The 27,061-nt window shown below is 44.5% G+C and overlaps 1 protein-coding gene and 1 pseudogene across 17 annotated transcripts in view; both read right to left on the bottom strand.

The window, feature by feature from the left end:
* The window catches only part of EPB41 (erythrocyte membrane protein band 4.1), a 294,248-nt gene that overhangs the window by 101,976 nt on the left and 165,211 nt on the right, over positions 1 to 27,061 (bottom strand). For all 17 annotated transcript variants that reach the window (XM_073615541.1, XM_073615540.1, XM_073615552.1 and 14 more), the window contains exons 8-11: positions 24,726 to 24,813; positions 16,127 to 16,279; positions 9,871 to 9,968; positions 9,601 to 9,773 (exon numbers count right to left, since the gene is read on the bottom strand). In XM_073615541.1, coding sequence (XP_073471642.1) covers positions 9,601 to 9,773; positions 9,871 to 9,968; positions 16,127 to 16,279; positions 24,726 to 24,813 — 512 coding nt within the window. The remainder of the gene's footprint in view (positions 1 to 9,600; positions 9,774 to 9,870; positions 9,969 to 16,126; positions 16,280 to 24,725; positions 24,814 to 27,061) is intronic.
* Positions 7,314 to 7,432, bottom strand: LOC141130198 (5S ribosomal RNA; annotated as a pseudogene).

Here is a 27,061-nt window from a genome sequence, read left to right as displayed (position 1 = left end):
TGTCATATGTGTGTGCCGTGTGTGTGTGTGCCGTGTGTGTGTGTGCCGTGTGTGTGTGCCATGTGTCAGTGTGTGCCATGTGTCAGTGTGTGCCATGTGTCAGTGTGTGCCATGTGTCAGTGTGTGCCATGTGTCAGTGTGTGCCATGTGTCTGTGTGCCATGTGTCAGTGTGTGCCATGTGTCTGTGTGCCATGTGTCTGTGTGCATGCCTCCGTGTGCCCCTCTGCACTGACCAGCGTGTGCTATTACTATTCGGCGGCCATTCACTGTTCAAAAGCCGCACCTCCTCCTCGTCCATGATAGGCAGAAAACTCCATTTCCCAGCAGTCAGCCTATCACGGACATTCTCTCATCCTCATACCACAGACGAGGATGAGAGAATGTCCGCGATAGGCTGTACACAGACTGCCTATCACAGACGAGGAGGAGGCGCGGCTTTTGAACAGTGAGAGGCTGCCGAGCGGTATGTAGCACACGCTGGCCGCCGTCTGCCTGCATGACACGCTGATCATGTAGGCAGACGGCGGTGACTCGAGTATAAGTCGAGGGGGGCACTTTCAGCCCCAAAAAAGGGGGTGAAAATTTCGACTTATACCCGAGTATATATGGTAAAAACATTTTTTTTTTTGCTAGAAAATTATTAGAACCCCCAAACATTATACATTTTTTTTCTAAAACCCCAGAGCAGTGATGGCGACCTTGGCACCCCAGATGTTTTGGAACTACATTTCCCATGATGCTCAACTACACTGCAGAGTGCATGAGCATCATGGGAAATGTAGTTCCAAAACATCTGGGGTGCCAAGGTTCGCAATCACTACCCTAGAGAATAAAATGGCGGTCGTTGCAATACTTTCTGTCACACCGTATTTGCGCAGCGGTCTTACAAGCGCACTTTTTTGGTAAAAATACACCTTTTTGAATTAAAAAATAAGACAACAGTAAAGTTAGCCCAATTTTTTTTATATTGTGAAAGATAATGTTACGCCGAGTAAATTGATACCAAACATGTCATGCTTCAAAATTGCGACAAACTTTTACCCTTACAAATCTCCATAGGAGACGTTTAAAAAAATTCTACAGGTTGCATGTTTTGAGTTACAGAGGCACCTACCGTTCCATAATACTTTTTTTATGTGTTTTTAATGCTTCGATGGTGCTTTTTTGAAGCTTTAACCACATGACGACCATCCGCCACAGTTGTACTGTGGCAGAATGGCACAGCTGGACAAAACGACGTTATGTAACGTCGCTTCGCCCTGTGGCCACGTGCGCACCCCCTGCTCGCCCATGCAAGTGCTCGGCGGTCGCAATCACCGCCGGGCTCCCACGATCGCTCGGGGCACACGGAGAACCGGGATCTGTGTGTGTAAACACAGTTTCCGGTTCTCTGATGGGAGAACAGACAGATTGTCTGTTCATACAGATTATGAACAGTGATCTGTCATCTCCCCTGCACAGTACCATCCCCCTTCAGTTAGAACACAAACTAGGGAACACATTAACCCCTTGATTGCCCCCTTGTGGTTAACCCCTTCACTGCCAGTGACATTTTTACAGTAATCAATGCAATTTTATAGCACTGCTGTAAAAATGCCAATGGTCCCAAAAATGTGTCAAAATTGTCTACGTGTCCGCCATAATTTCGCAGTCAAGATAAAAATCGCCGCCATTACTAGTAAAAAAAAAAAAAATAAAAAAATAAAAAAGCCGTAAAACTATGCCCTATTTTTGTAGACGCTGTAACTTTTGTGCAAACCAATCAATATACGCTTATTGCGATTTTTTTACCAAAAAATATGTAGAAGAATACATATCAGCTTAAACTGAGAAAAAAAAGTTCTTTTATATATTTTGAGGGGATATAAAATAATGCGTTTTTTTTTTCAAAATTGTCACTATTTTGGTTTATAGAGCAAAAAATAAAAACCGCAGGAGGTGATCAAATACCACCAAAAGAAAGCTCTATTTGTGGGGAAAAAAAAGGACATCAATTTTGTTTGGGTGCAACGTCGCATGACAACGCAATTGTCTTTTAAAACGACGCAGTGCTGAATCGCAAAAAGTGCTCTGGTCAGGAAGGGGGTAAAATCTTCCGGGGCTGAAGTGGTTGTAAAGTTAAAAAAAAAAAAAAAAAAAGGATTACTGCAAGCCCCTCTGTTCTACAAAGCTATACTACACTGTGTACATGTTTGTTTAAAATGATTCCTCTAAATATCTTTTTAGAACGTTTTTCTTCGGTCACCTCCGGCCACTCTCCTCCTCTGATCTAAGGGCTACAGCAGGAGGGGCTGAGATCCCCCCCTCTGACGTCAGTCAGGAGGTCACATGTTCGCTGTGCTATCTGCTCAGCCCCTCCCACTGTAGCCCTTCGATCAGAGAAGAGCGGCCAGAGGTCCCGTGACCAAAGAGAAATGATCTAAAAGAAGGTATTCAGAGGAATCATTTTAAACAATCATGTACACAGTGTAGTATAGCTTTGTAGAACAGAGGCTGGCAGTAATCCTTCTTTGATTTTATTACCAGGTACTAATAGTGGCAGGAGGGGGGGGGGTTTCTTTATCGGCTCACACACAGGAGCTGACAGGCAGGGAGGGATGGGGGAGAGAGGAGAGCAGTGGGATGATGATGGAGGCATGTAAACTGACCACGGTATCATGGATCAGCGGCCATGATTACCGTGGTCAGTTTACACAGGGGGACACAGGAACAGGCAGGATCAACAAGGTTTTTTAGAACATAGAGAGGGACAAATGACACAGCACAAGCACTATATGCTGTGTATCCTGCTTTAAAAAGGAACAGGATCTCTTATTTTATTTTTGAGGCTTTTAACTGCTTTAATAAAGCTTGGCAGATGCCCTGTGTGTGGTTGTTATCTCATACCTGCAATACCTTCAAAACAAAGCTAGCAGTCAGAGCAGGGGATTGGGGGCCAGGCCTTTCATAACATGTTACACCCTGAATATGGGTTCAACACATAACATGTTATAAAAGGTGAACTTACTCTTTAATAAGGGCTTCTAACCCCTTATCCATGGTGTCTTCAAAGACTGGAACCTTATCAACTAGGACCGTCTGGGTCTTTTTTTAAATAGCCTGTGCAAAGCCACAGCTTGCTGAGGGTTAAAAAGTCCTGGCCACACTGCTGAGAGCAGTGTAAGCTTATGCCACTCCATACTCCTTATGAACTCCTATGTGGCAAGTTATCCCCAACAGACAAGTGCCCCCAATACCTGTGGCACCTGGATCTGAAGTAGCAGCAACTGTGGCTGTGCAGGCTGAAGGCCAGAATTCAAGTAAATCCCAGTGTAGAATCAAGAGCTCAGAATGCACATCTGATGTGCTCAGGAACCCATAAAAGTGGCGTCCATTCATGCACAGATGCACCATACCCTTTTGCACTCCACTATTGCCATATGTTGCTCCTATAGGAAAAACTGCCCAAACGCCACAAAACACAGGGAACACTACCAGGGTGGACTGCCACATGCTCCGCCATAACATCCGAGGCACTCCACAGTCAATAGCTGATAGGCGATCAAGGCAGGGCTTTCAAGTTCGACTTCCCTTAAGCAGGATCACTGCTCTGGACCCATATAGTATACGGCAGCGAAGTCACCAGATACACTGTACCCCAATGCATGCAGTATGCAGTGCAGACCAGTGATGTTACAGACGTCCTTGCTCTTGTATGCTAGGTCCAGGTAAAGTCCCTCTCAACCATTAGGCTGTAGGCATAAATCGAGATGAAGCCCTTCTATATCCCTAGCAGGCATGTTAGGAACAGGCCAGGAAATCAGGACTAAGCCTTTACAAAGAAATTCTTAAGAGACATTGATATAGGCACATCCATCACCTAGGGACACTAGCTAAAAAGTAAAAGTCTTATCTGAGCCGGGAGGGTTATGCCCGAGTGGGAGTCTTGCCTTTTTTGGTCACCTGAAGGTGCGAACGTAACCCAAGTAGTCACGAATATGAACTACTGTGTCCTGTAATCTATGTATGTATATATTAAGAAATCAAGCTTCCTGAAAGAAACAGTGGCTGAGTGAGACACTCTCACAGCCTGAACCACATTCAGACAATGGAGGAAAATTTCCTTTTGCTGAAAAGGGAGTAGGTCAGAGGGATGGAAGAACAATTTCCTGGTTAAGGTGAAAAGGTGGAGCTACCTTGGGCGGGAGAAAAATATTGGGCCTCAACACCACCTTGTCTCTCTGCAAAACTTGAAAAGGTTTCTTGCAGGACAAGGCCACCGATCCAGTCACTAGCCACAAAGAGGTGATGGCTGCCATAAATAAAACCACGTGGGTGAGAGCTGAGAAAGGAAAGACTGGGTTTAAATGGCAGTTTTTCTGATGTGCAAAGAGAGCCAGATTCAAACCCCATGGAATCACAGGGAAACTAACAAGGAAACAAAGGCCTTAATCAGGGAATGGGAGGCCAACAGTCTCTGAGACAAGATAGAAAGGGCAGTAACATAACCACTGATCATGCTGGGAGCCAAAAGAAAAGGAAAGTATTCATTCCACAGAGAAACTCCTAGAGTAAGGATGGGCTCAGGCGTGTTTGCAAGTCCACGTGCCTGCCAGGAAGCTGATACTCAGCAGCGCTAATCACAGGTAGTGAGACATTTCCCGATCTGTGCAGTCGGGAAATGTCGCACTAATCACAGGTAGTGAGACATTTCCCGATCTGTGCAGTCGGGAAATGTCTCACTGCCTGTGATTAGCGCTGCGGAGTGTCAGCTTCCTGGCGGACGCTGGCACGTGGACTTGTGAGCATGCCTGAGCTCATCCTTATACTAGAGCAGAAGTCCGGAGTCTCAAGTGAAGAAAAACTTCCCGCATCTGATAAACCTCGTGGGAAATAGACTTCCTAGCATTTCATATTGTAGGAATCATCGATTCAGAGATGCCTGTCTCTCAAAACAGGATGACAAAGGTCCATGAGAAAGAAGATCTGGACTATCTGGTAAAGCCTCCAATAATGCCTCGTTTCCACTGAGCGGATCGGTTCGGTTTGGTTTGGTACGGTACGCTATTTTGGGTGTTTCCATTATGAAAGCGGCCCATACAACTGAACCGAACCGTTCCATTCAGGGTCCTGCTTCAGATGTGGGGCCTTAGAAAATGGAACGGTTCGGTTAGGGCGGAGCTACGATACATTACACTGATTGGTGGACGTGTGACGCCATGACGGCATTTTTTCTAAACCCACGTATGGCCCTGTCGGTCCGACTTGCAGTGGAAACGCTCGCCTGAATAGGCCGGACCATTCTAGGCCTTCCAAACCGATCCGACCCGAACCGATCCGCTCGGTGGAAACTAGGCATAAGACTCCTAACCAGGGCCATGTCCCACATCTGTCTGAGCTAGTCAGGTCACGAGGATGGCCAGAATGCCCTCCATCTTCATCCTGCAAAGCAGATGAAGTCGTTTCAGGGGAGGAAAGGCATAGACTGAAGATTTTAGAATAAAAGCATAGACTGCTTCTGGAGAGGATCCCTTTACCAGTAGACAAATCTGTCAAATTTGTTGTTGAACCTGGAGCAGCATCTCCCACCTGTGACATAGGTCTTCGAACACCTCCAGGGTGTATGGACCATTCCCCAAGTTCCAGATGTTGTCTGCTGAGAAGTCTGTTGTCAGATGTGGATGCCTGGGACAGAGTTGAAACATGAAGTTCTTCCCAGGACAGTATCTGATTTACTTACCTTGTTATCGCAAGACATATGGTTCATCCCTGATGGTTGATGTATGCCACCGCTGAAGGGGTTGTTTGACTGAATCCTGATCAGATGAGCCTCCAGCGGAATGGTCCAATGCTACAGAGGCAACCAAATCTGCCAAAGCTCCAGGACGCTGATCTGAAGAGGAGACTCTGATGACGACAAAGTCCCTTTAACTGACAAGGTGTCAAGGATTCCTACCCATCTCAACAGGCTTGCATCCGTCATGAAGACATTGCTTCAAATGGGAAGGGAGGAGGGACTTCCCTGATGCCAGATCCCTGAGCCACCAAGCCAGGGACAACCAGGTTTCTAGTGCTAAAAAAATCAGTCTATCCAGAGAATGGGCTGACTTGTCCCAAAATGACAGAATGTTGCATTGTTGAGAAGTTATAGGAAACTGACCCAGTTATAGCAACAGACCCAACAATCTCATGCAAACGTAGTGTGATGGACAATTCTTGGACTGATTACTTAGAATCTGAGATCAAAGCATCTGAAGTCTGTGCAAAAAACACTCTGGCCTGTGCTGAGTCCAGAACTAAATCCAAATCCATTCAAACTGTTAAAATGTCTGAACAGTCAAAGTTACGTTGTCTGGCAGAGCCTGCGCCAATTGGTGCTTCAAGAGGAGTTTGTCCAATTATCCCATAATGGGGATGCCACGAAAGTCAAGCAGGGCTAATACTAGGTCCAGAAACTTGGTGAACACCCAAGATGCACACAATAGGCCAAAAAGGAAGGCCACAAACTGGTAGTGTGGGGGATCCCACAGCAAAGCATAGGAAATGCTGATACACTAAATAAATGACATCTATTGCAGGTACGTGTCCTTGACATCTACCAAAGCTAGAAAGTCTCCCTGATGAAGGGAGATTGTGGAGAAAACGATGCTTACATTTCATTGTGCCTCTTCATCTCTCACAGTATTTGCAGCTGATGAATTTTAATTTTTTGTTCCTAGGGTGAAGATCCTCTAACAGAGGTGTTTCACTATGGCATCCCATTATGTTAAGTGACAGATTCGACCACCCCAAATGCTGGACATTTACATGACAGTTGTCTAGAAATTTCTAGCACTCCTAAACAGCTTTTGATAAGGATCAAAACATCTTTCCAACATACCTCCCATATAGATTTTTTGAATATGTAGAGATTTGGTTATAAAAATATTTGGTTTGGTTGGAAATCTGATTAGAATTGTAGAAATATTGCATGTGTGTGTCTTATATAAGGGATTCTGGGGAAAAGACCTCTACACTGGATACAATATGCGGGTTTTTAAAACTATTTTTTTACTGCAAATGCCACATCTGTGGCCCTTTTCTGTCACCCACAAAGCCTTGCCAAAGTACTCCCAATGATTCCTAATTCCTGACTTATTCCCAGGACTTGGGCTAAAACAAAATGATAGCTGAACCTCCCAAATAAACTGACAATCTTGTTATTGTCCTCAAAGAAAGAGCCTCGGTGACCATTTTGTTGTAGCCCAGGTCCTCAAAATAAGTCAGGACATAAAAATTTAGACATTACATAGTTAAGTTGAAAAAAGACACAAGTTCATTCACTTCAACCAAAAGCCTACAGCACCTGGTATTCCCAGGTGGTCTCCTATCCAGATACTAACCAGGCCTGACCCCGCTTAGCCTCTGAGATCAGATGAGATCGGGCGCGTTCAGGGTCATGCGGTTGTAGGAGCATTTCAGCCAGGTTTCATAGGCAACAGAAAAAAGCCCACAAAATTGGCAATTTACTTTTTACAAACGTTACAATGTATTTTAAACTACTCAGGCCTCTTGTCTGTATAGGCCAGTTTATGCAAAAGGTGCAGGTAGCCGCTAATATTAATAGATAGGTTACGTTTTAGTGTTTATGTTACGTGTTAGGAACACATTTAGGGAGGGTTTTGTTAAACTAAAGGGTTAAGTTCCTTTTTAAACTCAAACTTAAAGGGATAGGTTTATGTATAATATGTAAAACTTTTTTATTATGCATTATTGTAAATGCTGAATGTCTGATTAGAAACAACTGTCTAATCCAGACAATCAGAAATTCTCCTTTGTTCACTGACAACAGCGTGCCTGTGCAGCCGAGTGTGGCTGCTCACAGGCATGTCCTGATACTGTTGTTAGGTTCTGTGCAAGTAACACAGCATAGCCCTACCCATGTCCCACACCATCCATGATGTCATATGTTTTCTTGTGCATCTGCATTCATGAGCGTGCTCTGAGAGGAGGAACAGGAGTAAGGAGACATACCCTCTAGCTGCCCTAGCTGTATATATGGAGAGTACAATGGATTAAATACGTGTACAATGATATAGAATAACTTATACCAAAATAACAATAATGAAAAAATAAAAAAAGCTTATCCAATCAGATGATGTATTATATATTAGTTTAGTCATTTTAAGTAATAGTGGCAAGGTGAGAAAAGTAAATACTTGGTCAAATTTTTACTGCTGTCCATGATCCTATTAGAGAGATTTCCTCTGACATCTGAACAAGAAATGGAAGCAACGGGTTGATCACTTAATACCATCACAAACCATCATAACCTGACAGCGATTTTAGCAGTTCCCCGTGTAGCCCCGTTACTAAAAATGGGGCTATAATGTAAATTTAGTTTTTGGCTGAGCTGTGTACAGCTCAGAATTGATTGTATATTTGGTTCTGTTCTAAACTTGACTGAGTTGTGCATTTCTCACTGTTGCCAGTAGGTATCACTGGTACCACAGGACAGTATGAGAATGACAACTGGGTTGAGCTGTAATGAATATTCTTTTTCCAGAAAAAGCCCAGTAGGAAGTTCCTGGGCGGGGTATTTATTGGACAGATGCCATGTGCTCTTAGTTCATTACCTTGGGGCTCTCCTGGCCCTAGGATGTGCTGCTGCAAGTAGGCCCAGAAGCCTGTCTGGGGCCTACTAATCCTGAGGCGGTCCTTAGGCTGTCTTGTCTGTGTGGAAGAAGCCGAGCCAAGCTGAGGATATCCAGGGGAGGACCCTTGCTGGAGAGAGCCAGGATGAAGGCAGGTCTCTCAGGATGGCCCTATACCTAATCCTGTTTGCAGTATCGCTGGGTCGGCTTAAAGGTTCTGGCACTGTCAAGCTGTTCTACAATCTAAACAAGGTAACTAGCTCCTGGCTGCTAAGTCTGTAAGAGAGATTTATCCAGAAGTTCTACTGGCTGCTAAGTCTGTGAGAGAGGCTTGTCCAGACATTCTACCGGCTGTTAGGTCTGTGTGAGAGACCTATCCAGATATCCAAGATCTTATAAAAGAAAGCTGTTTTGGCCTTTGGATTCAAGGAGTCTGTAAGTGATCTGCAAAAAGGGTATCTGAAACCTCCCCTAAACCCCTCTCCTACTACTTTTCTCAAGTTCTCATTAAAGCATTGAAAAATACTTAAAGTGACTGGTGCCTAAATTATTTTCTAACTTCCCATTATAGCCATGGACTCAGCCCTGGGGTGAATGTAAGCTTGCCCCCTGCCTCTGGAGGTACCTCCCTGCTCCCAGTAAACCCAGGGGGGCGCTACACGTATCTAACATGATCTCAGTCTATATAACAAAAAAATTTCCCTGTCCCCACAAGTAGTAAGGGGAGATAACAGATAAAGAGTTCCACAGCTGAAAACTAATGTACCAAAGGTCCTGATGGGAATCCAATTCTGTTTCATTTTTATACTTACTGCATATAATCAAGTGTTCTACACTGACTAATCTGAGGATATTTATTGGTGTAATAAGTTAATACTTCACACAAGAAAGTTACCCAGACACAGTCCATTAAAGTCAAGGACCGATAAAGTGAACAATAATAAGATAAAGGGGTTAATAAAAAAGGTATAAAAAAGAAATACTTACCCCCATCTAGGCTACGTGAGGCTCGTTTACTGGCAGTGCGTTCAAACTGTGGGGCAGGTCTATCTATGAGTGCGCTGGCATGTCTAGTCTGGGCCTGTGTGCGCCCACTGTATCGGAATTTGGATCCCAATGAGAGGAATCGGTGTTTAGGAATGGACTCTGCAGATGTCAACCTGAAAGGAAAAAACAGGTGCAATACTTGCATACCAAGAAATAATTTTGGAAATATTTTTTAAATAGTTTTGCACAAGTCTGGAATCCTGAACCAACCTGAAAAATGTGTGGTGCTCCACACAGACCTTCCAAAGTTTTTTTGCAGCTCTGTAACTGGGCAGCTTAAATCCTATAGTGCTCTCATACTGCTCTTGCTATTGAGAGAAAAAGATCTTGTCAATATATGACACATACAAACACTAATTAGAAATGAGACATCTTCCTCAATTCCACCAGCAGTTCACCTTATCCAATTTAATACACTAGTGTTTTTCACATTTATTTTTGTCCTATATTATCTTATGCTTCTCTTGAACCATCTGTCCGATGCTTATAAGCAAACAAGACAGAAGAACCACCTTGCTACATCTAATCAGTCAACTACCAAAGCACTTGGAATCTGAAACATTTTTGCCCACTGTAAACAATAAAGAAAGGCATAGTAATTTTACAGTTTGTCATTTCCCAGTTCCATCTATTTAGAGGCAAAGAGGAAACAGATGCTCACACAGAGATTGTTATTCGTTACGAAGACACTGTTAGCCAGTATATATAAGCTCAGATGATGGGATGTGAACAGAGGAAACTAGATTATGACCTACTTTTTCACATCAAAGCTCCATCATGTGTGTCATTAAAAAGCCAGTGTGGACTGTCAGCTCATGTCCATAAAGAGATCTATAATGTTTATTGTGGCATCACTTGCCAGTTACATGCCACAAATATGAATGTAGATACAGCCCTGAATGTGGGCAGAATTCAAGATCATTCATATTACAAAACAACTGTATGTATACAGACACACTATAACCTTTCAATACAACCTGTTGCTGAATGACGAAACACAAATGTATTTTTCACAGATGATCACTTTTGTTTGCTTGGGTGTAACAGTGCAAAAACATGCACATCTGGCTAGCCACTATCTCAGGCCTATGGCTAGTCTAGAGTTCTGAATGGTAAGAGTATCAGCCACTGTACTGCCCCACTTACAGTATCTCACAAAAGTGAATACACCCTTCACATTTTTGTAAATGTTTTATTATATCTTTTCATGTGACAACACTGAAGAAATTACACTTTGCTATAATGTAAAGTAGGGAGTGTACAGCTTGTATAACAGTGTAAATTTGCTGTCCACTCAAAATAACTCAACACACAGCCGTTAATGTCTAAACCGCTGGCCACAAAAGTGAGTACACCCCTAAGTGAAAATGTCCAAATTGGGCCCAATTAGCCATTTTGCCTCCCGGTGTCATGCGACTCATTAGTGTTACAAGGTTTCAGATGTGAATGGGGAGAAGGTGTATTAAATTTGGTGTTATCGCTCTCACTCCTTTATACTGGTCACTGGAAGTTCAACATGGCACCTCATGCCAAAGAACTCTCTGAGGATCTGAAAAAAAGAGTTGCTACTCTACATAAAGATGGACTAGGCTATAGAAGATTGCCAAGACCCTGAAAATGAGCTGCAGCATGGTGGCCGAGACCATACAAGTAGTTTAACAGGACACGTTCCACTCAGAACAGGCCTTGTCATGGTCGACCAAAGAAGTTGAGTGCATGTCCTCAGCGTCATATCCAGAGGTTGTCTTTGGGAAATAGACATACGAGTGCTGCCAGCATTGCTGCAGAGGTTGAAGGGGTGGGGGGGTGGGGGGGGGGGGGGGGTCCGCCTGCCAGTGCTCAGACATGCTGCACACTGCATCAAATTGGTCTGCATGGCTGTCATCCAAGAAGGAAGCCTCTTCTAAAGATGATGCACAAGAAAACCTGCAAACAGTTTGATGAAGACAAGCTGACCAAGGACATGGATTACTACAACCATGTCCTGTGGTCTGATGAGACCAAGATAAACTTATGGTTCAGATGGTGTCAAGCCTGTGTGGCAGCAACCAGGTGAGGAGTACAAAGACAAATGTGTCTTGCCTACAGTCAAGCGTGGTGGGAGTGTCGTGGTCTGGGGCTGCATGCGTGCTGCTGGCACTGGGGAGCTAAAATTCATTGAGGGAACCATGAATGCCAACATGTACTGTGACATACTGAAGCAGAGCATGATCCCCTCCCTCCGGAGACTGGGCCGGAGGGCAGTATTTCAACATAACGACCCCAAACACACCTCCAAGACATTGCCTTGCTAAAGAAGCTGGGGGTAAAGGTGATGGACTGGCCAATCATGTCTCGAGACCTAAACCCTACTGAACACATCTGTGGGGCATCCTCAACTGGAAGGTGCAGGCGTGCAAGGTCTCTAACATCCACCAGCTCCATGATGTCATCATGGATGAGTGGATGAGGACTCCAGTGGCAACATGTGAAACTCTGGTGAACTCCATGACCAAGAGGGTTAAGGCAGTGCTGGAAAATAAATGGTGGCCACACAAAATATTACACTTTAGGCCCAATTTCGACATTTTCACTTAGGGGTGTACTCACTTGTGTTCCCAGCGGTTTAGACATTAATGGCTGTGTGTTGAGTTATTTTGAGGGGGCAGCAAATTTACACTGTTGTACAAGCTGTACACTCACTACTTTACATTGTAGCAAAGTGTCATTTCTTCAGTGTTGTCACATGAAAAGATATAATAAAATATTTACAAAAATGTGAGGGTGTACTCACTTTTGTGAGATACTGTATATAAATAATAAACTGCTCCTATCATTTATAACAGGATGTGGCCCGTGACCTGCTCTGGGATGACTGGCAAGTCCAGATCGTGTGTTGCCGACCCGCCATTCCAGAGCATAAAAGTGTTGTGAATGAAGCCAAAGGTAGAGAAAGCAAGAGGCTTGCAGAGCAGAGCCACATAAGCCGATGCTTCCTGTATAGCGCCGATTCCTGTCACAGGCGGAGTGATACCAAATGCACTCTGTCTGGGACAGCAACCCCCGGTGATATCTGAATGAAGACCGTTATTAAAGGTAAGTTTATTAATAAAATCAGTGTACATATGGGCATATCTGTTCTGCAGTGGTTACTGGGCTGACTTCAAACTGATCCGCAGGTGCACTACACTGAGCCATAGACCTGTTATTACGCTTTCAGAAAGTGCACCACACCTGCAGGATATAATAGACGTCTATGGAAAATTGACACATGTGGAGGGTAAACAAGCACATAAGGGGAGTACTGAGAACAGGGGCCTAAGACCTTTTCATGTACTCCGTCATGAACTAGTTAATCGGTGCCAAGGAAAAGTCCTTTTGAAGAAACAAGAGCAGGACTTCTCAGCTCATTAAACAGGTAGTCTGGTGATCCTCGGTCCTGATACAGGAAAAGCATATAAAAAAAAAAAAAAAAAAAAAAAAAACATCAAGGCAGAGCCTGAGTGATGCAGGCGAGGAAAGTTTGTGTCAAAAGGGGGTTAATGTAATTGAGCTAATCTCTCCATGTAGTGAAGAGTAGAATTCCAGTGACCTTGAGTGGAGAAGCCAGGCGCTAGCTTTACTGAAGGAATCCACCAGTAGAACCTGAGGAAAACTCTCATGGAGATGCAACTGAAGGATGCTAAAAGCAGCATGTTCATGGGGTCAGTAATGGCCAAAATGTTGTGGTGAAAGGAATGTAATTATAATGATATGAGGATTAAACCCAGATATCAAAATACCTTTTTTTCAGAGATCTTCATGCCGGTCACCTGACTCCTGGACGCTCTCCAACTCTGATCAAGGGCTACAGTGGGAGGGGCCGAGATCACCCTCTGACGTCAGCCAGGGGTCACGTGGCCACTGTGCTTGCCGCTCAGCCCCTCCTGCTGTAGTCCTGGATCGGAGGTGTAAAGGGTATGGTATATTAAACTTTTTGGAACTCAGTCCTTCAATTGCTGATTCTAGGTACCCAGGGGTAAAACTATGACATATTTTATGTTTCCTTTTTGTTTTTATGATCCAAGCAAAGCTGTATTGGTATTCTCCAGTACCTTGTTATATGTTGGTTTATCTGCATTCTATTTACTATGGTGCTCATATTGAGCATTTTGCTGAATGTGTTAAATGTTCTGCACATTCCTCAATAAAAAGTGTTTAAAAAAGAATAGGGAAAGGCTTTCTAGGAATGGCCTCTTTTTTCCATGCTTGGAAGAATAATATGTGGGAGATGAGCAGCACTAGGTGTAACTATTCACAGACTAGGACACACTGCTTCAACCAAGTTCACAGTAGCCAGAATGTGGCAAAAAAAAAATCATGAAATTCTGGTGGTAAAAAATTAACCTGCATCCTCCACTAAAAAGTCTGCATCCCCCTTATATTCTGCAAATTAAAGTGAACTAGGCAGTTAAGTTGTGTAGTCTGAATGTAAGCATGGGGTGGAGAGGCAGAAAAGCGTTTATGGGTGTTAGAACCCACCGATTACAGAAGTGGCAATAACCTTTGGAATAGATGAGACATTGTGGTGGAGAACTGTTGAACATCTGTGAAGGAGCCCAGTTTATGGGGCTGGAGCGGTGTTAGCATAAGACATTGCTCCGGAACAAGGGAACGGATATGAACCTGAGAAGTGTTTGAATGTTCTTCAGGGCTTGCAGCAGAATTTTCACGGTTTGTCCTATGAGCTCCCAATCCTGAGCGCCTGTTATCCACCACTGCTAAGTGAAGATCTTCCCTTACGGGGATACTCACAGAGTGGATGCAGACTGATAGGGTTGAGCATGCCCGGTATAAAGGAATCTCAATAACCCAGGCGCTAACCAAGTTCCTGTGGCTGTGTCTCTGAGGTATTAAGTTAGACAGCAAGCGATCAGCTTGAATCACTGGTAGGGGCTAGAAATGCCGGGAGCCAGGAGTCTTATGAACACTATGTCACTAGCCAGAGAAACTTCCAGTAGGGAGGTAGAAAAAAAAAAGAAAAAAAGACAGCAATTCTAAGTAGGTAAACATTATAATAATGAATATATTTGTAAAGCGCTACGTAAACTGTTGGCGCTATATAAATCCTGTATAATAATAATATATAATAATAATATATATGTATATATATATATATATATATATATATATATATATATTTATTTATTTTTTTGGGTGAATAAGGGCTGTCCTAAAGTTAACAGTTATAGTGGATGCAGTGTGGTAGAGACAAAAATATGCCATTGGCAAATTGGTTTTGGTAAAGATAGTATTTATGGTGGGCAAAAACTCTGAGCACAACAGTTGGAGACATATTTTCCCATGTTTGCATAAATCACTCTACTGGAGACTCATGGAGTGGGCAAACTTATATTGCTACACTGTGGGGCAGTTGCCAAGAAAGCCTGAAGGTAGCGGAATATAACCCATAGATTAAGAATCAACTCCTGTGCTACTAAAAAAGCTGCCATAATTCTATTCCTTCCACAGTGAGAGTCTTGTAAAGGCAAGGCTTTTTTGCCAGAAAATAGGTGTAGGAACTCACAGACCCCGCTCCCCAAACTTTGTCACCCGCCGGTGGGGGAGAGTAGCTATGTGATGTGTTGTGTATACCGTGTCAAATGGTGGGTGTGGCCAAATTGCAGTAACAGTGAAAGGTCTTAAAGGGTTATTGTTAAATAAAATCATAGTGCTTTACGCACAGAGTGCAGGGTTCAAGAAAGCGCCAAGCACAGGGTGCAGGGTTCAAGAGTGCGCCAAGCACAGGGTGGTGCAGGGTGCAAGAGTGCGCCAAGCACAGGGTGCAGGGTTCAAGAGTGCGCCAAGCACAGGGTGCAGGCACAGAAGGCAGGGTTCAGTAGCTCCTGCGCAGAGTGCAGGGTTTTAGGAGTGCATTACGCATGGGCAGTAGGGTTCAGGTGAGTGCTATGCAGGGCTCAGCCCTCTTTCTCAGCTCCTTAACTCTACATTCCACATCTCACTTCTGCACTCTTCCTCAGCTCTGACCTCTGAACCACCTCCCCATCCATCACTTCTGCACACTACCCCTTCACTGCCCTCCTCTTTGCGCCTGCGCCCCCCCCCCCCCCAAAGCTCCACTATTTTCCACATTGTTGCCTTTTACCTTTCAGTAGTCAGCCGGGCTCTAGTACTTCCTGCAGCCTTGGCTTGTTTTTCCCTACATACTCTGTGTGGAGCAACCGGGAGAGGTGCGCTGTCACTTGTCAACACAGAAATTGGACTTTTTTTTTAAAAGTGAAAAGTGATGAGCACAGGAGTTCCACCACATTTCGGCTGCAAAAAAAGCCCCGTGTAACAATATGAAATTTAACCCCAGTCTGTTTAGAGCAAGCATCTTACCAAATCACTCATTGACTTAGCTTTGAAGATTTGATTAAAAAAATAAAAAGCACAAGATGGATGAGTAAATACAAATATAAAGTATGAAAAAATACATCTTACATACCTCTCCTGGACGTATCTTAATGAAAAAGCTACTTCTTTTGTATGAGATTTTTAACACTTTGGGCCATGGGAAGCGGTTGATCCTCAGGTTGTCCTTGAAGACCATGAGTCCTCCAGAGCAAACGCCAAGTTTAATATCTACACCCTCCAAGTCCTAAAAAGCACAACAGGTGAACTCACTCATGTCACTCCGAAAGGCTGTGCACGCAACAATACTATATAAGCAAAGCAGGAAATTCTAACTAGCAGTGTAAAATCAGGACCTTTGATGAATTCCTAAAAAAAGTCAAAGCTGATAAGCAGCAAACAGTTATTGCCTGGATTTTCAATTTACACTTACAACAATAAAAGTATGAAATCCTTTCATGCGTGCTGTTTAGATTTAATCCAAATTATTAATAGAATTACAGTTAAAATAACCATTAATTTCATGATAAAATGATTTAAAAATAGATATACTACAAATGTTATGACCACAAATCATGTTTCAATCTGCAATATATTTTTTTAAAGAATGCCTGTGTATGCTTTAATATTTCATAAATATGACTGGAATGTCAAAATAACCAGATTCTGAAAGGACAATTGTAGATTGCAAACCTGTGTGGAAGAGGAAAGAGAATACTTGCCTCTCCTGGTGCTTGTATCGCTAAATACTGCTCCAATCTAGAGAGAATGCTGGCTAAGTCTTTTTAGAAACAGACAGTACAAGCAAGGGAGGATGGGTGCGTTCGCACCAGAATCATGGTTGGATTGTAGAAACAGTTTTTAGGGAAATCCAAAATCAGGTACAGGAAGAGGGCAGAAACTTTCCGGGGGGGAGGGACTTTTTTTCCAGTGACAAATGTCTAAGCAGGGAATTTCCCTTCTTTTAAAGGGAAAATGGTAGGGCAGCTTTGGCCATTGCTGAAAGGTGGGGATTCACGAACACGTGACAAATCATGTCTTAGTAAAAGTATTTCTAACAGCAGTTCGTTATGTCATCATTCTAAAAACAGAAGAAGGTGCACAGCTTTCTTTTACTTCATAAAGCCAGTTATACCAAGATAAACATCCAGAAAGTATTAAAGTAAACTCGTTATCTTAGTAAGGAAATGTAATGTAATCAATACTACTGGTGGCCTCTTTGAACAACAGAGAGTTTCAGGAGGAAGGAGGAGAGGTGGGGTCAAGTATGACTCAGAAAAAAACTGAGATCTGCATTTAACTTTAGCTGCTATTACAATGATAGTTTCTCTCTGCTGAGCAAGAAGGGTGCTCTTCCCACCAGTAGCATGCTTGAAAATGGTACCGATAGTCAGAGGCGTCGCCAGGGGGTGGCTATTGGGGCTATAGCCCCGAATCTGGGTCCCATAGCCCCGAGTCTCTTGCTGCAGAGACTCGGGCTGCGGCGGGCGGACTGCATGAGAGGCGTATGAGGAGAGAAGCGGGGGGTGTGTCCTTGCCGCCGAGCAGTATGGCTGTGTGATCCGATTCACAGGGTGAAAAACCCGGCTCTCTGCCACTCAGCCTGTCTGTCCCAGGGAGGAGGAGATCCCTGCAAACCAGCAGATCACAGCGGCGATTGCAGACATCGTGTCCCGGCCAGCGCTGCTATGGGGGTGGGGGGCGGGCTGCACCGGGTGACACCGGGGCCGCCGCCCACCGATACACAGTGTGTAGTACACACTGTACTTCTGCTTGCAGAGCCGCAGCGGAGCAGTGTGAGCAGAGTACCAAGCCGTGCGGGGGAGGCTGCCTGTAGCACTCCCCCGTCTTAAGCTGTCCCTCGGCCTCGGGGATCTCCAATGTCTCCGGAGGCAGCCGGAGTTGGTGGGAGGAACTGGGGGTGTGGCTGCCTCCTCCACTCCTCCCACAGACTCCTTCACTCACTGGCTGATCCCACAGCTGAAGGAGAAAGAGACAAGGACACAGCAGTCCAGAGCGTCTTCAGCTCCAGGCATGCTGTAAGTTACTGCACCACTGCACATGTCACTACTTGGAGTCCTAACATGGCACCATACCACCCCGGCCTTCCCTTTGCCACCGCAACCTGCCCTATGCCACCGCAACCTCCCCTTTGCCACTGCAACTTGCCCTATGCCACCCCAGCCTGCTCAATGCCACTGCAACCTGCCCTATGCCACCTCAACCTACCCTATGCCACCGCAACCTGCCCTATGTCACCCCAGCCTTCCCTATGCCACCGCAACTTGCCCTATGCCACTCCAGCCTGCCCTACATCACCCCAACCTGCCCTATACCACCGCAACCTGCTCTATACCACCCCAGCCTGCCCTATACCACCGCAAACTGCCCTATACCACCCCAGCCTGCCCTATGCCACCACAACCAGCCCTACACCACCGCAACCTGCCCTATACCACCCCAGCCTGCCCTATACCACCACAAATGGCCCTATACCACCCCAGCCTGTCCTATACCACCGCAAACTGCCCTATACCACCGCAACCTGCCCTATACCACCCCAGCCTGCCCTATACCACCGCAAACTGCCCTATACCACCCCAGCCTGCCCTATGCCACCGCAACCAGCCCTATACCACCGCAACCTGCCCTATACCACCCCAGCCTGCCCTATGCCACTGCAACCTCCCCTATGCCACCCCAGCCTGCTCTATGCCACTGCAACCTGCCCTATGTCACCCCAGCCTTCCCTATGCCACCGCAACTTGCCCTATGCCACTCCAGCCTGCCCTACATCACCCCAACCTGCCCTATACCACTGCAACCTGCCCTATACCACCCCAGCCTGCCCTATACCACCGCAACCTGCCCTATACCACCCCAGCCTGCCCTATACCACCACAAACTGCCCAATACCACCCCAGCCTGTCCTATACCACCGCAAACTGCCCTATACCACTGCAACCTGCCCTATACCACCCCAGCCAGCCCTATACCACCGCAACCTGCCCTATACCACCCCAGCCTGCCCTATACCACCGCAAACTGCCCTATACCACCCCAGCCTGCCCTATGCCACCGCAACCAGCCCTATACCCCCCCAGCCAGCCCTATACCACCGCAACCTGCCCTATACCACCCCAGCCTGTCCTATACCACCACAAACTGCCCTATACCACCCCAGCCTGCCTTATACCAACCCAGGGTGTCCTATACCACCGCAAACTGCCCTACACCACCCCAGCCTGCCCTACACCACCCCAGCCTGCCCTATACCACCCCAGCCTGCCCTATATCACCCCACCCTGCCGTATACCACCTCAACCTGCCCTATACCACCCCAGCCTGCCCTATACCACCCCAGCCTGCCCTATATCTCCCCAACCTGACCCATGCCACCGCAAACTGCCCTATACAACCCCAACCTGCCCTATATCAAACCAGCCTGCCCAATACCACCCTATACTTTAATTTACAGGGGCCATTTGGAGGTGCGCCTGCAGGGCGCTGGACAGGATAGACAGGAGGGGAGTGACACCATGTTTTGCCGCACCAGGTGACACCAACCCTAGTGACCCCACTGCCCGCCGCCTCACAGATTTATTCATGAAGCACACAGCAGTCCAAGATGGCTCTGCAGAGAACGGCCGCCCTGCCTCACCACAACCACTGCCCAGAGACTTTGTCACCCAGACTCTTACATGGACGAAGCCTCCCTCTCCTCCTCATCTGAAAGTAGTAAGAGAGCTGCAGTCTCCCCAGCCTCATCACCCACTAAGCTGCCCTAAGCCAAAAAGCAGCACTAGGCTTCACTGCCAGCACAGCCTGCTGATCATGAGGAGAACACTGACTCCCTCTCTGCATTCCTTGCAGCAGATGTCCCACACACAGAGGCTACTGTAAGGGCACTTTCACACTGTGGTGGGGGGACATTGACGGTAAAGCGCCGCTATTTTTAGCGGCGTTTTACCGTAGTTTAAACAGTGCTTTTCGGCCACTAGCGGGGTGCTTTTAACCCCCCGCTAGTGGCTGATTAAGGGGTTAATAGCGCCCGCGAAGCTCTGCTACCGAAGCGCTTTGCAGGTGCTTTGGTGGTGCTGCCCATTGATTTCAATGGCAGGGGCACTTTAGGAGCGGTGTATACACCGCTCCTAAAGCACCCGAAAGATGCTGCTTGCAGAACTTTTTTTAACGTCCTGCAAGCGCACCGCCCCAGTGTGAAAGCACACTGTCACTGGAGTGACAGGAGAGGTGCATTACAGCCGCTTTGCAGGCGCAATATTTAGCGTAAAGTGCCTCAGTGTGAAAGTAGCCTAAAAGAGAGGAAAGAAGTGAGCGGGCGGACGAGCAGAGATGACATCATCTCTCACTGCCCGCCCGCATCACCGCTCACTTGCCCTCACTAAATGGACCAGTGCTGCCAGCCTGCCACCAATGCAGCGAAATGCACATTTGGTGACCCCGACACCATATCAACCATGGTGCCATAATGATTGCACGGCCAACACCGGCCATTGGCCACGAAAATTTGCTTACCACTGGCGTGCACCACAGCCCCCCCCCCCCCCCCCGGTTGGTGACCGGTGACTGCTGCTATGGGCTCTAGCCCCAGATCTTTTGCAGACCTAGCAACGCCCCTGCTGATAGTTGATCTGAAGAGATGTCATCTCTTAAAAGCTATGCAGACCTGCTGCTTTTTTGGTACGTGTTTCACAGTTCGGCACGTTAGTGAAAGTATCCTACACATGTGTAATGACAAGCCAGTACAACTGAAGTTTAAAACTACAGCCATTTGTATTCTATAAGCTAGAGATCAACCTCATCAGTCGTAAATTACCATTTAAGGGATTTTTACCAGTCAGCCATGGTCTGGTCACAAGTCACAGCAAAGATAGGGTAAAGAGCAGAAACCACCAGAGAAAACAGTGTTCAAGAAGTGGCTTCAAAACACTTATCAGGTGGGTTCTTAAACACCTGAAGGCAGGACACTGCTGGATCCACAGTGGAGATAGCCAACATTTTCAAAAATTCCCAGGTACAAGGCTAATAATCATTTGGGGGAGCAAACAGGTTGTCAGCGTGTTTCCAATAGCGGTAGAGAGATAGTTGGAAACGCATGTGCAATGTAAGGTCTTTGCAGGCTTATGGGCTCTAAAAGACCTAAAACTAAAAACAAATGTTGGTAAAAGCAAAAGGGTAATTCTCTAGTTTTGGAGAGGTGCACCCTGCATTATTAAAAGCAAAAACTGTCTCTTAATTTAGGAGTAACAGCAGACTGCAACTTCTCTACATCTGGCAAGATGGAAACAGCTCACAATCAAACAGCCTCTATGACCGATACGTCAGAAGCCACTAAGGATGCAGGTAAATCAAATACAGACAATGCAGAGGAAGGCACAGGGGAGCACTTGTGGCCTCTGCTGTCAGAGTCTGCATTTAACTGGGTGATTTTGGCTATAAAGTCTTGCATTTTTGCAGTGAAAACCGCAGCCGAAGGCCACACACGATAGAACTAAGAACACCACTGATCTCAGATAATATGGGCACTAGGCACACAGGGCAATAGGATTCTAGGTGGCAGGTGGTGACACTGAAAGTAGGCACACTGCAAGCAACCTGGGAGCTGTTAGTAAAGTAAGAGATGGGGCCACCCATTACAGCAGGACTGTCTCTCAGCAGGATGCGTCCAAAATTCAACATGCTGCAACAGCATGACAGTAAGGCAACCTAAAGCGGTATTAAACCCAAAAGAAAATATATTTCAATTGTTTTTCAACAGAACAAGCTCTCCTGCACATGTTTCAGTTAGAGCATCCAGACAAAGCATTTACCACTGACAGGGGTGCCTAAAATGTTCAGTTTTTATTTATGCAAAACCTTTATGCCAAACACCAAAAAAAAAAAAAAAAAACGTTGCTGTAACTGCAATTTGAGCTGGAGTTTGGCTTCAATTTGTTAGTGCATCAAAATCTGCTAGTACATCTAACACTCCCCTCCCTCCAGACTGAAAATGCTGCTGTCTAAAGGTGCCCCTTGTGCTTCTTCATTCAGAGTGGGGGAACTCTAATACAGGAGGTATGTTACTGGCAGATTACCAGGTGAAAACAGAAGGAAAAAGCCTGAAAAAAGAAAACAAATGCAATCACCACATCTGAGGCTTGGTAAGCTGCAATATAATACATTTTTGATTTTGGGTTAAATACCACCCCTTAGGGTCAGGGTAATGGGTAAGGCCTTAAAAAAAGCCAAACAGCTGGTAACAGATGAGGGTAGGATGGCGAGAGATCACCAAAGTCATTATAGGTGGGCAGCAGAGATAGACTGAAGATCAGAATTGTACATGACTCTTTACAAGCAGAAGTAGCAACAGGGAGATGATTCCTTGATGCGGTGTGGCACAAAGAAGAGTGTAGCGCATGTGCGATACTCCACCCAATGCTTTGACCCATTCTGCGGTGGTAATTTGGAAATTTATTAGCGTCCAATGACTAACGTAAATGACGTAGCTTGGCCCAAACGGCTTACTCATGGAGTGAGTCTTCAGAAACAGGGCAAGCACTGAGTTAATGTGGGCTTCTCTGGACCTGGAAAGCGCTCCATAGCCAATTTATCACCAAAACAAACTCAAACCACCCTGCGCAGAACCCAGTGCCTAGAGGTAATTTCCAGGCTACCCCGGCAATGTCCAATCCAGCGGGGACTGGGCACGGCACTCCAAAAGCCAGGATGAGTACAGCCACGTTGGATAGCTGCAAATCAAAGAGTTTGGGTTAAAGAAAAGATTTTGAAGAATGAAAAAAAAAATGGTGTTAGTAAAAATAAGCTTTATGTACTTAATGTAAAATCGTGTTCCATTGAAGGAGACAGAAATATAGGAATACACAGTCAACCTATACAGCCGACTACAGGGACAAAAACAAAAAAACAAAACAAAAAAAAAAAAAAAACACTGTTGGGCCAGTCCCCTATAACCCCACCTCTATCCACTATGCCTCAGTTTTGTGAGCAAGCAGTATGAGGCTGGGTTCACACTATTGCAAATTGGATGCATCAACTGCATTTGCAACCGCATCCAATTCACAATAGCAGGAGATTGTAACCGGCTCTCTATGGAGCCGGTTCACATATCTCCAATGCGGCTTCAGTGTGAATTTGCACAGGAGCCCTGTGCGTCTTTTGGTCCATTTCAGGTCCGAATTCAGCCCAAAATTCAGGCTGCAATGGGAGGGAACTTTTACATTCTTTTAACAACTGCTACTTTAGTCAAGCTTGAAGTTAAGCTAACCTAGTCCATGCCTCCCACTGCAACATGGTTCTACTTTTCCCTCTGTGACATCAGCTCTCAATGCAGATGCTGAGACTGGGCTATTATCTGAGCCACTCCATAAGCCCAGTTAAGGCCTATTATTCAGACATTACTATCACCAAACATTACTAAAACTAATATCCAATTCACTCTTTTTCCAGCTAATGGTCTGCTTTGGTACAGATACACATTGCTATTTAAACTGCTAGTTGTGGCCTTATTCCTGTAAGAGGTTTCTTATGATCCTCCCTAATTGGGGCACACTCCATAGACAGATTTCTTTTTACAGGTAAAGCCTGTCTGAGAATAACACTTCTCGTCTTTGAAAAAGACAATGGGGTTGACTTACTAAAGGCAAATAGACTCTTTGCGTTGCATGAGAAGTATCCCTAGAACCTTTTGAATGAGGGGAAGCTCTCTAAAAATAAGCCGAATCAGGATGAAATGTGTCAGAAGGACACAGTCAAGATGTGGGGACTGTAGCTGAACCCTCTGACTGCTTACCAGCAGATGTTGATTTATGCGGTGTGATCCCCCTAATTTTGCTATTGTTAACACCACAACAGAAGTGGTACAATTGATTTGTTTATGGTGGAGCAAGCACTGTCTGTACATTTATTCATAAAATAAAGTTTTTTTTTTTGTTTTTTTTACATTTTCCTTGCATGTGATTGGGTATTCTTTGCAAAGTGAAATTTCACCAAACTTGCTGAACTGAGAAAAATGCTCTTGCAAAGTGCAACTTCCTTTGCAAAGTAAACAGTCTATTTGTAAATCAACCACAATATATCAGTTTAAATTTTGCAGCCATCCTGTCTTTTTTTTCTTCATTTATAGTCTGGTATTTACTGTTCTAACACTCAATGCAAAACTATAAATGATTGCCCAAAAATCAGTTGTGGTAGCAGGGACTACAACTTCATTATAAGACAAGCACCTCCCCAAGGATTAATCTTTTTAATTTTGTGAGAGACATTTTACATGGGTTTATACATTTAATTAAAAGCGGAACTTCACCCTAAAAGGGGAAACTCCATTCTTCCTCCTCTACAACTTTTGGCATATTTTCTTTATTTGGGGAGGGGGGGACCCTCCCCCCACTTCCTACCCACATCATGTGTCCCAGAAGGCTGCGGGACAACTCACAAAGCACAGAGCAGCTTGCGCATGCACAGTGGGCAGCCAGCTGTGAAGCCACAAGGAGTCACAGCCGGCTGTCCACAGTTAACATGCTGGCGCAGAGGACCCGAAGACCAAAAACACTTATAGCTTTAAAAATGGAATTCAGTTTTCCTAAAAATCTACTTTAATTATGTCTGTCGCTCAGAACGTGCACCACAAGTTTAGAAAAATATGTACATCATTAACAGCAGTGCAGGAAACATACCTTAGCATGGTGAATATCCAAACCATACATTGTCAGCTTTTTGGCATTTTCCAGAAACTCCAGGTCAGCCTGGGCAGGCGTCATTGATCTGGGATATAAAAAAGTTATAACATTACATTATACAAAATATAAAAATATTACTATCAATTTAGTTGGAAACCTAAAAAAGAATTCTAGAAAAAACACTAATGAATACTGTCTATGCAAAAACAGGATTTCTGCACTTACGATGAAATCCTTTTCTTGAGGTTTATTACTGCTATACTGCTGCCTACAAAAGACTGGACACTAACAAAGTTGCGAGTCATCCAGGTAGGACTCCTTCCACTCCACTCATGCTCCTGCTTTATGGAAAAGCAATAGTAAGAATGGATCATAATGAGAGAGTGGTGGGACCTGTGTCCCCAATGAACTCCAAAAAAAGGATTTTATGGTAAGCACAAAAACCCTTTTATCATTCATTAGGGGACACAGGGTTGATGTTGGGAAAAGGAGGACGTCCAAAAGAAGTGCAACATAGGGGGCAGGAAACAAAGAAAAGGAAAGGCTAACAACTCCACCAAAACAACAGTGTATAACTGAGGTACCTAAATGGACCTTACACCCAGAGCTGGCATCACAACAGGCTGGAACATCTACCTGTTAGAACTTTGTAAATGTGTGAACAGAAGACCACAAGGCCACCTTGCATATCTGAGAAATAGATGATTGATGCTGAAAGGTCCAGGAGGCACTCCCTGATCTAGTGAAGTTTGGCTTGACAAAAAAAAGGAGGAATCATGTCTTTAAGCCTATACCTAAATAAATAAACTGCCTACATAAATGAACTGCCTAAGCCACTCAGCAATAGTGGAACAAGAGGCAGGTTGTCCCTTATGAGGACCCTTGGGAATGATAAAGGGAGTTAGTCCATCAGAAGGAAGCCCCTAGCCGAGAGGTGAACTTGCATATCTTGCACCACATCCAAACAATGGAGGAATATCTCCTTAGGATGTAACCATGCAGGACCAAGAAACGAAAGGTGCAAGACAGAAACCACCTTTGTGATATAATGTCATTGGACAGAGACGGAAGCACAATCTCCTGAAAGGGAGACTCCAACTTAAAATGTAGCACCAGAAACATTTTTTACAAGTTTACAAGTAAAAACCTGTAAAAAGTGACGGCAACAAGGAAGGCTACCTTGTGAAGGTAGACAAAAAAAACATTCTGATAGGTTCAAAAGACTTTTTTTCTGTTCCCCCATCTTCCCTTATCTGGGATTCTTAACAATTTTATGTTCCGCCGAGCAATGGAAGATCCAAAGAGTTTTATTTGGTGGCATAATAATAATACAGGACCTCTTATCATTAGAAGGGATCAAAACACGACATCTTTCAAAACATTGGCATCTCCCTCTATCAGAATTATTACTTTTAATTCAAATTACAGATTTAAAAAAAATACCCTTCTCTCTCATACCACAACATGTTCAACCCTCTAAACACTTTTTGAAAAAATATGCAAAATAAATCCATGTCAGAGTTTTACATCATGGGATGTGTAGTTCTGCAACACCGGGAGGGCTGTAGTTTGGAGATCCCTGCTATGGGATGTAATACTAGAGGGACTTTATTACATATTTGGTGGGAAGGCCTTATTGTACAGAAATTATGGACAAAAATGTAGGATATGATAGCATAATTTTCAAAAAACTCATAATTCTAGACCCTTGGGAAGCCTATACATAGACCACATCTGAGCTTTAGAAAATCTGAAAGAAAATTGATCTCTCTTATTTTTTTGGCCACACCACAAACTATTGCTAAAGCCTGGAGAACTCCAACCCTGAGAAGTAAAGCAAAGAATTATGGGCACTATGATCCATGAAGAATAGTCTCTATTCTACTTGATAACCATTCTAACTTTTTAAAAACGTGGTTACCATGGCTCGACTATACCAACAAACTTAATATACTTTGCTTTCTCTCTAAATTGATATAACTACATTCATCGTTCACCTGAGCCCAGCACATCCTAACCCTCCTCTCCTACTTCTCTTCTTTATTTTCCTCGTCTTCCCCTCCTTTTTTTTTTTCTTTTCCATTTCTTATTTTTTGTTGTCAACCATTCCTACTATATTTAAGTTGTTTACATATTATACACATTTATTACTGGTTATTATATAGTATTTTTTTTTTCTCTTTTTGTTGTTCTTATATATAAAACATTTCTGTATAACTCTGTTATGTATTCAATTCTGATCTTCTTGATACAATTTTTTTTTTTTTTTTAACAACAAAAGGCCGTTTCTGAAGGGCCAACAGGACCAGGTTAAGGTCAAACAAAGAAACAGG

This window comes from Aquarana catesbeiana, linkage group LG02 (assembly GCF_042186555.1).
Source record: "Aquarana catesbeiana isolate 2022-GZ linkage group LG02, ASM4218655v1, whole genome shotgun sequence".
Lineage (NCBI taxonomy): Eukaryota > Metazoa > Chordata > Amphibia > Anura > Ranidae > Aquarana > Aquarana catesbeiana.
The sequence above is the reverse complement of the archived record's forward strand: the minus strand, read 5'-3'. Positions and strand labels throughout refer to the sequence as shown.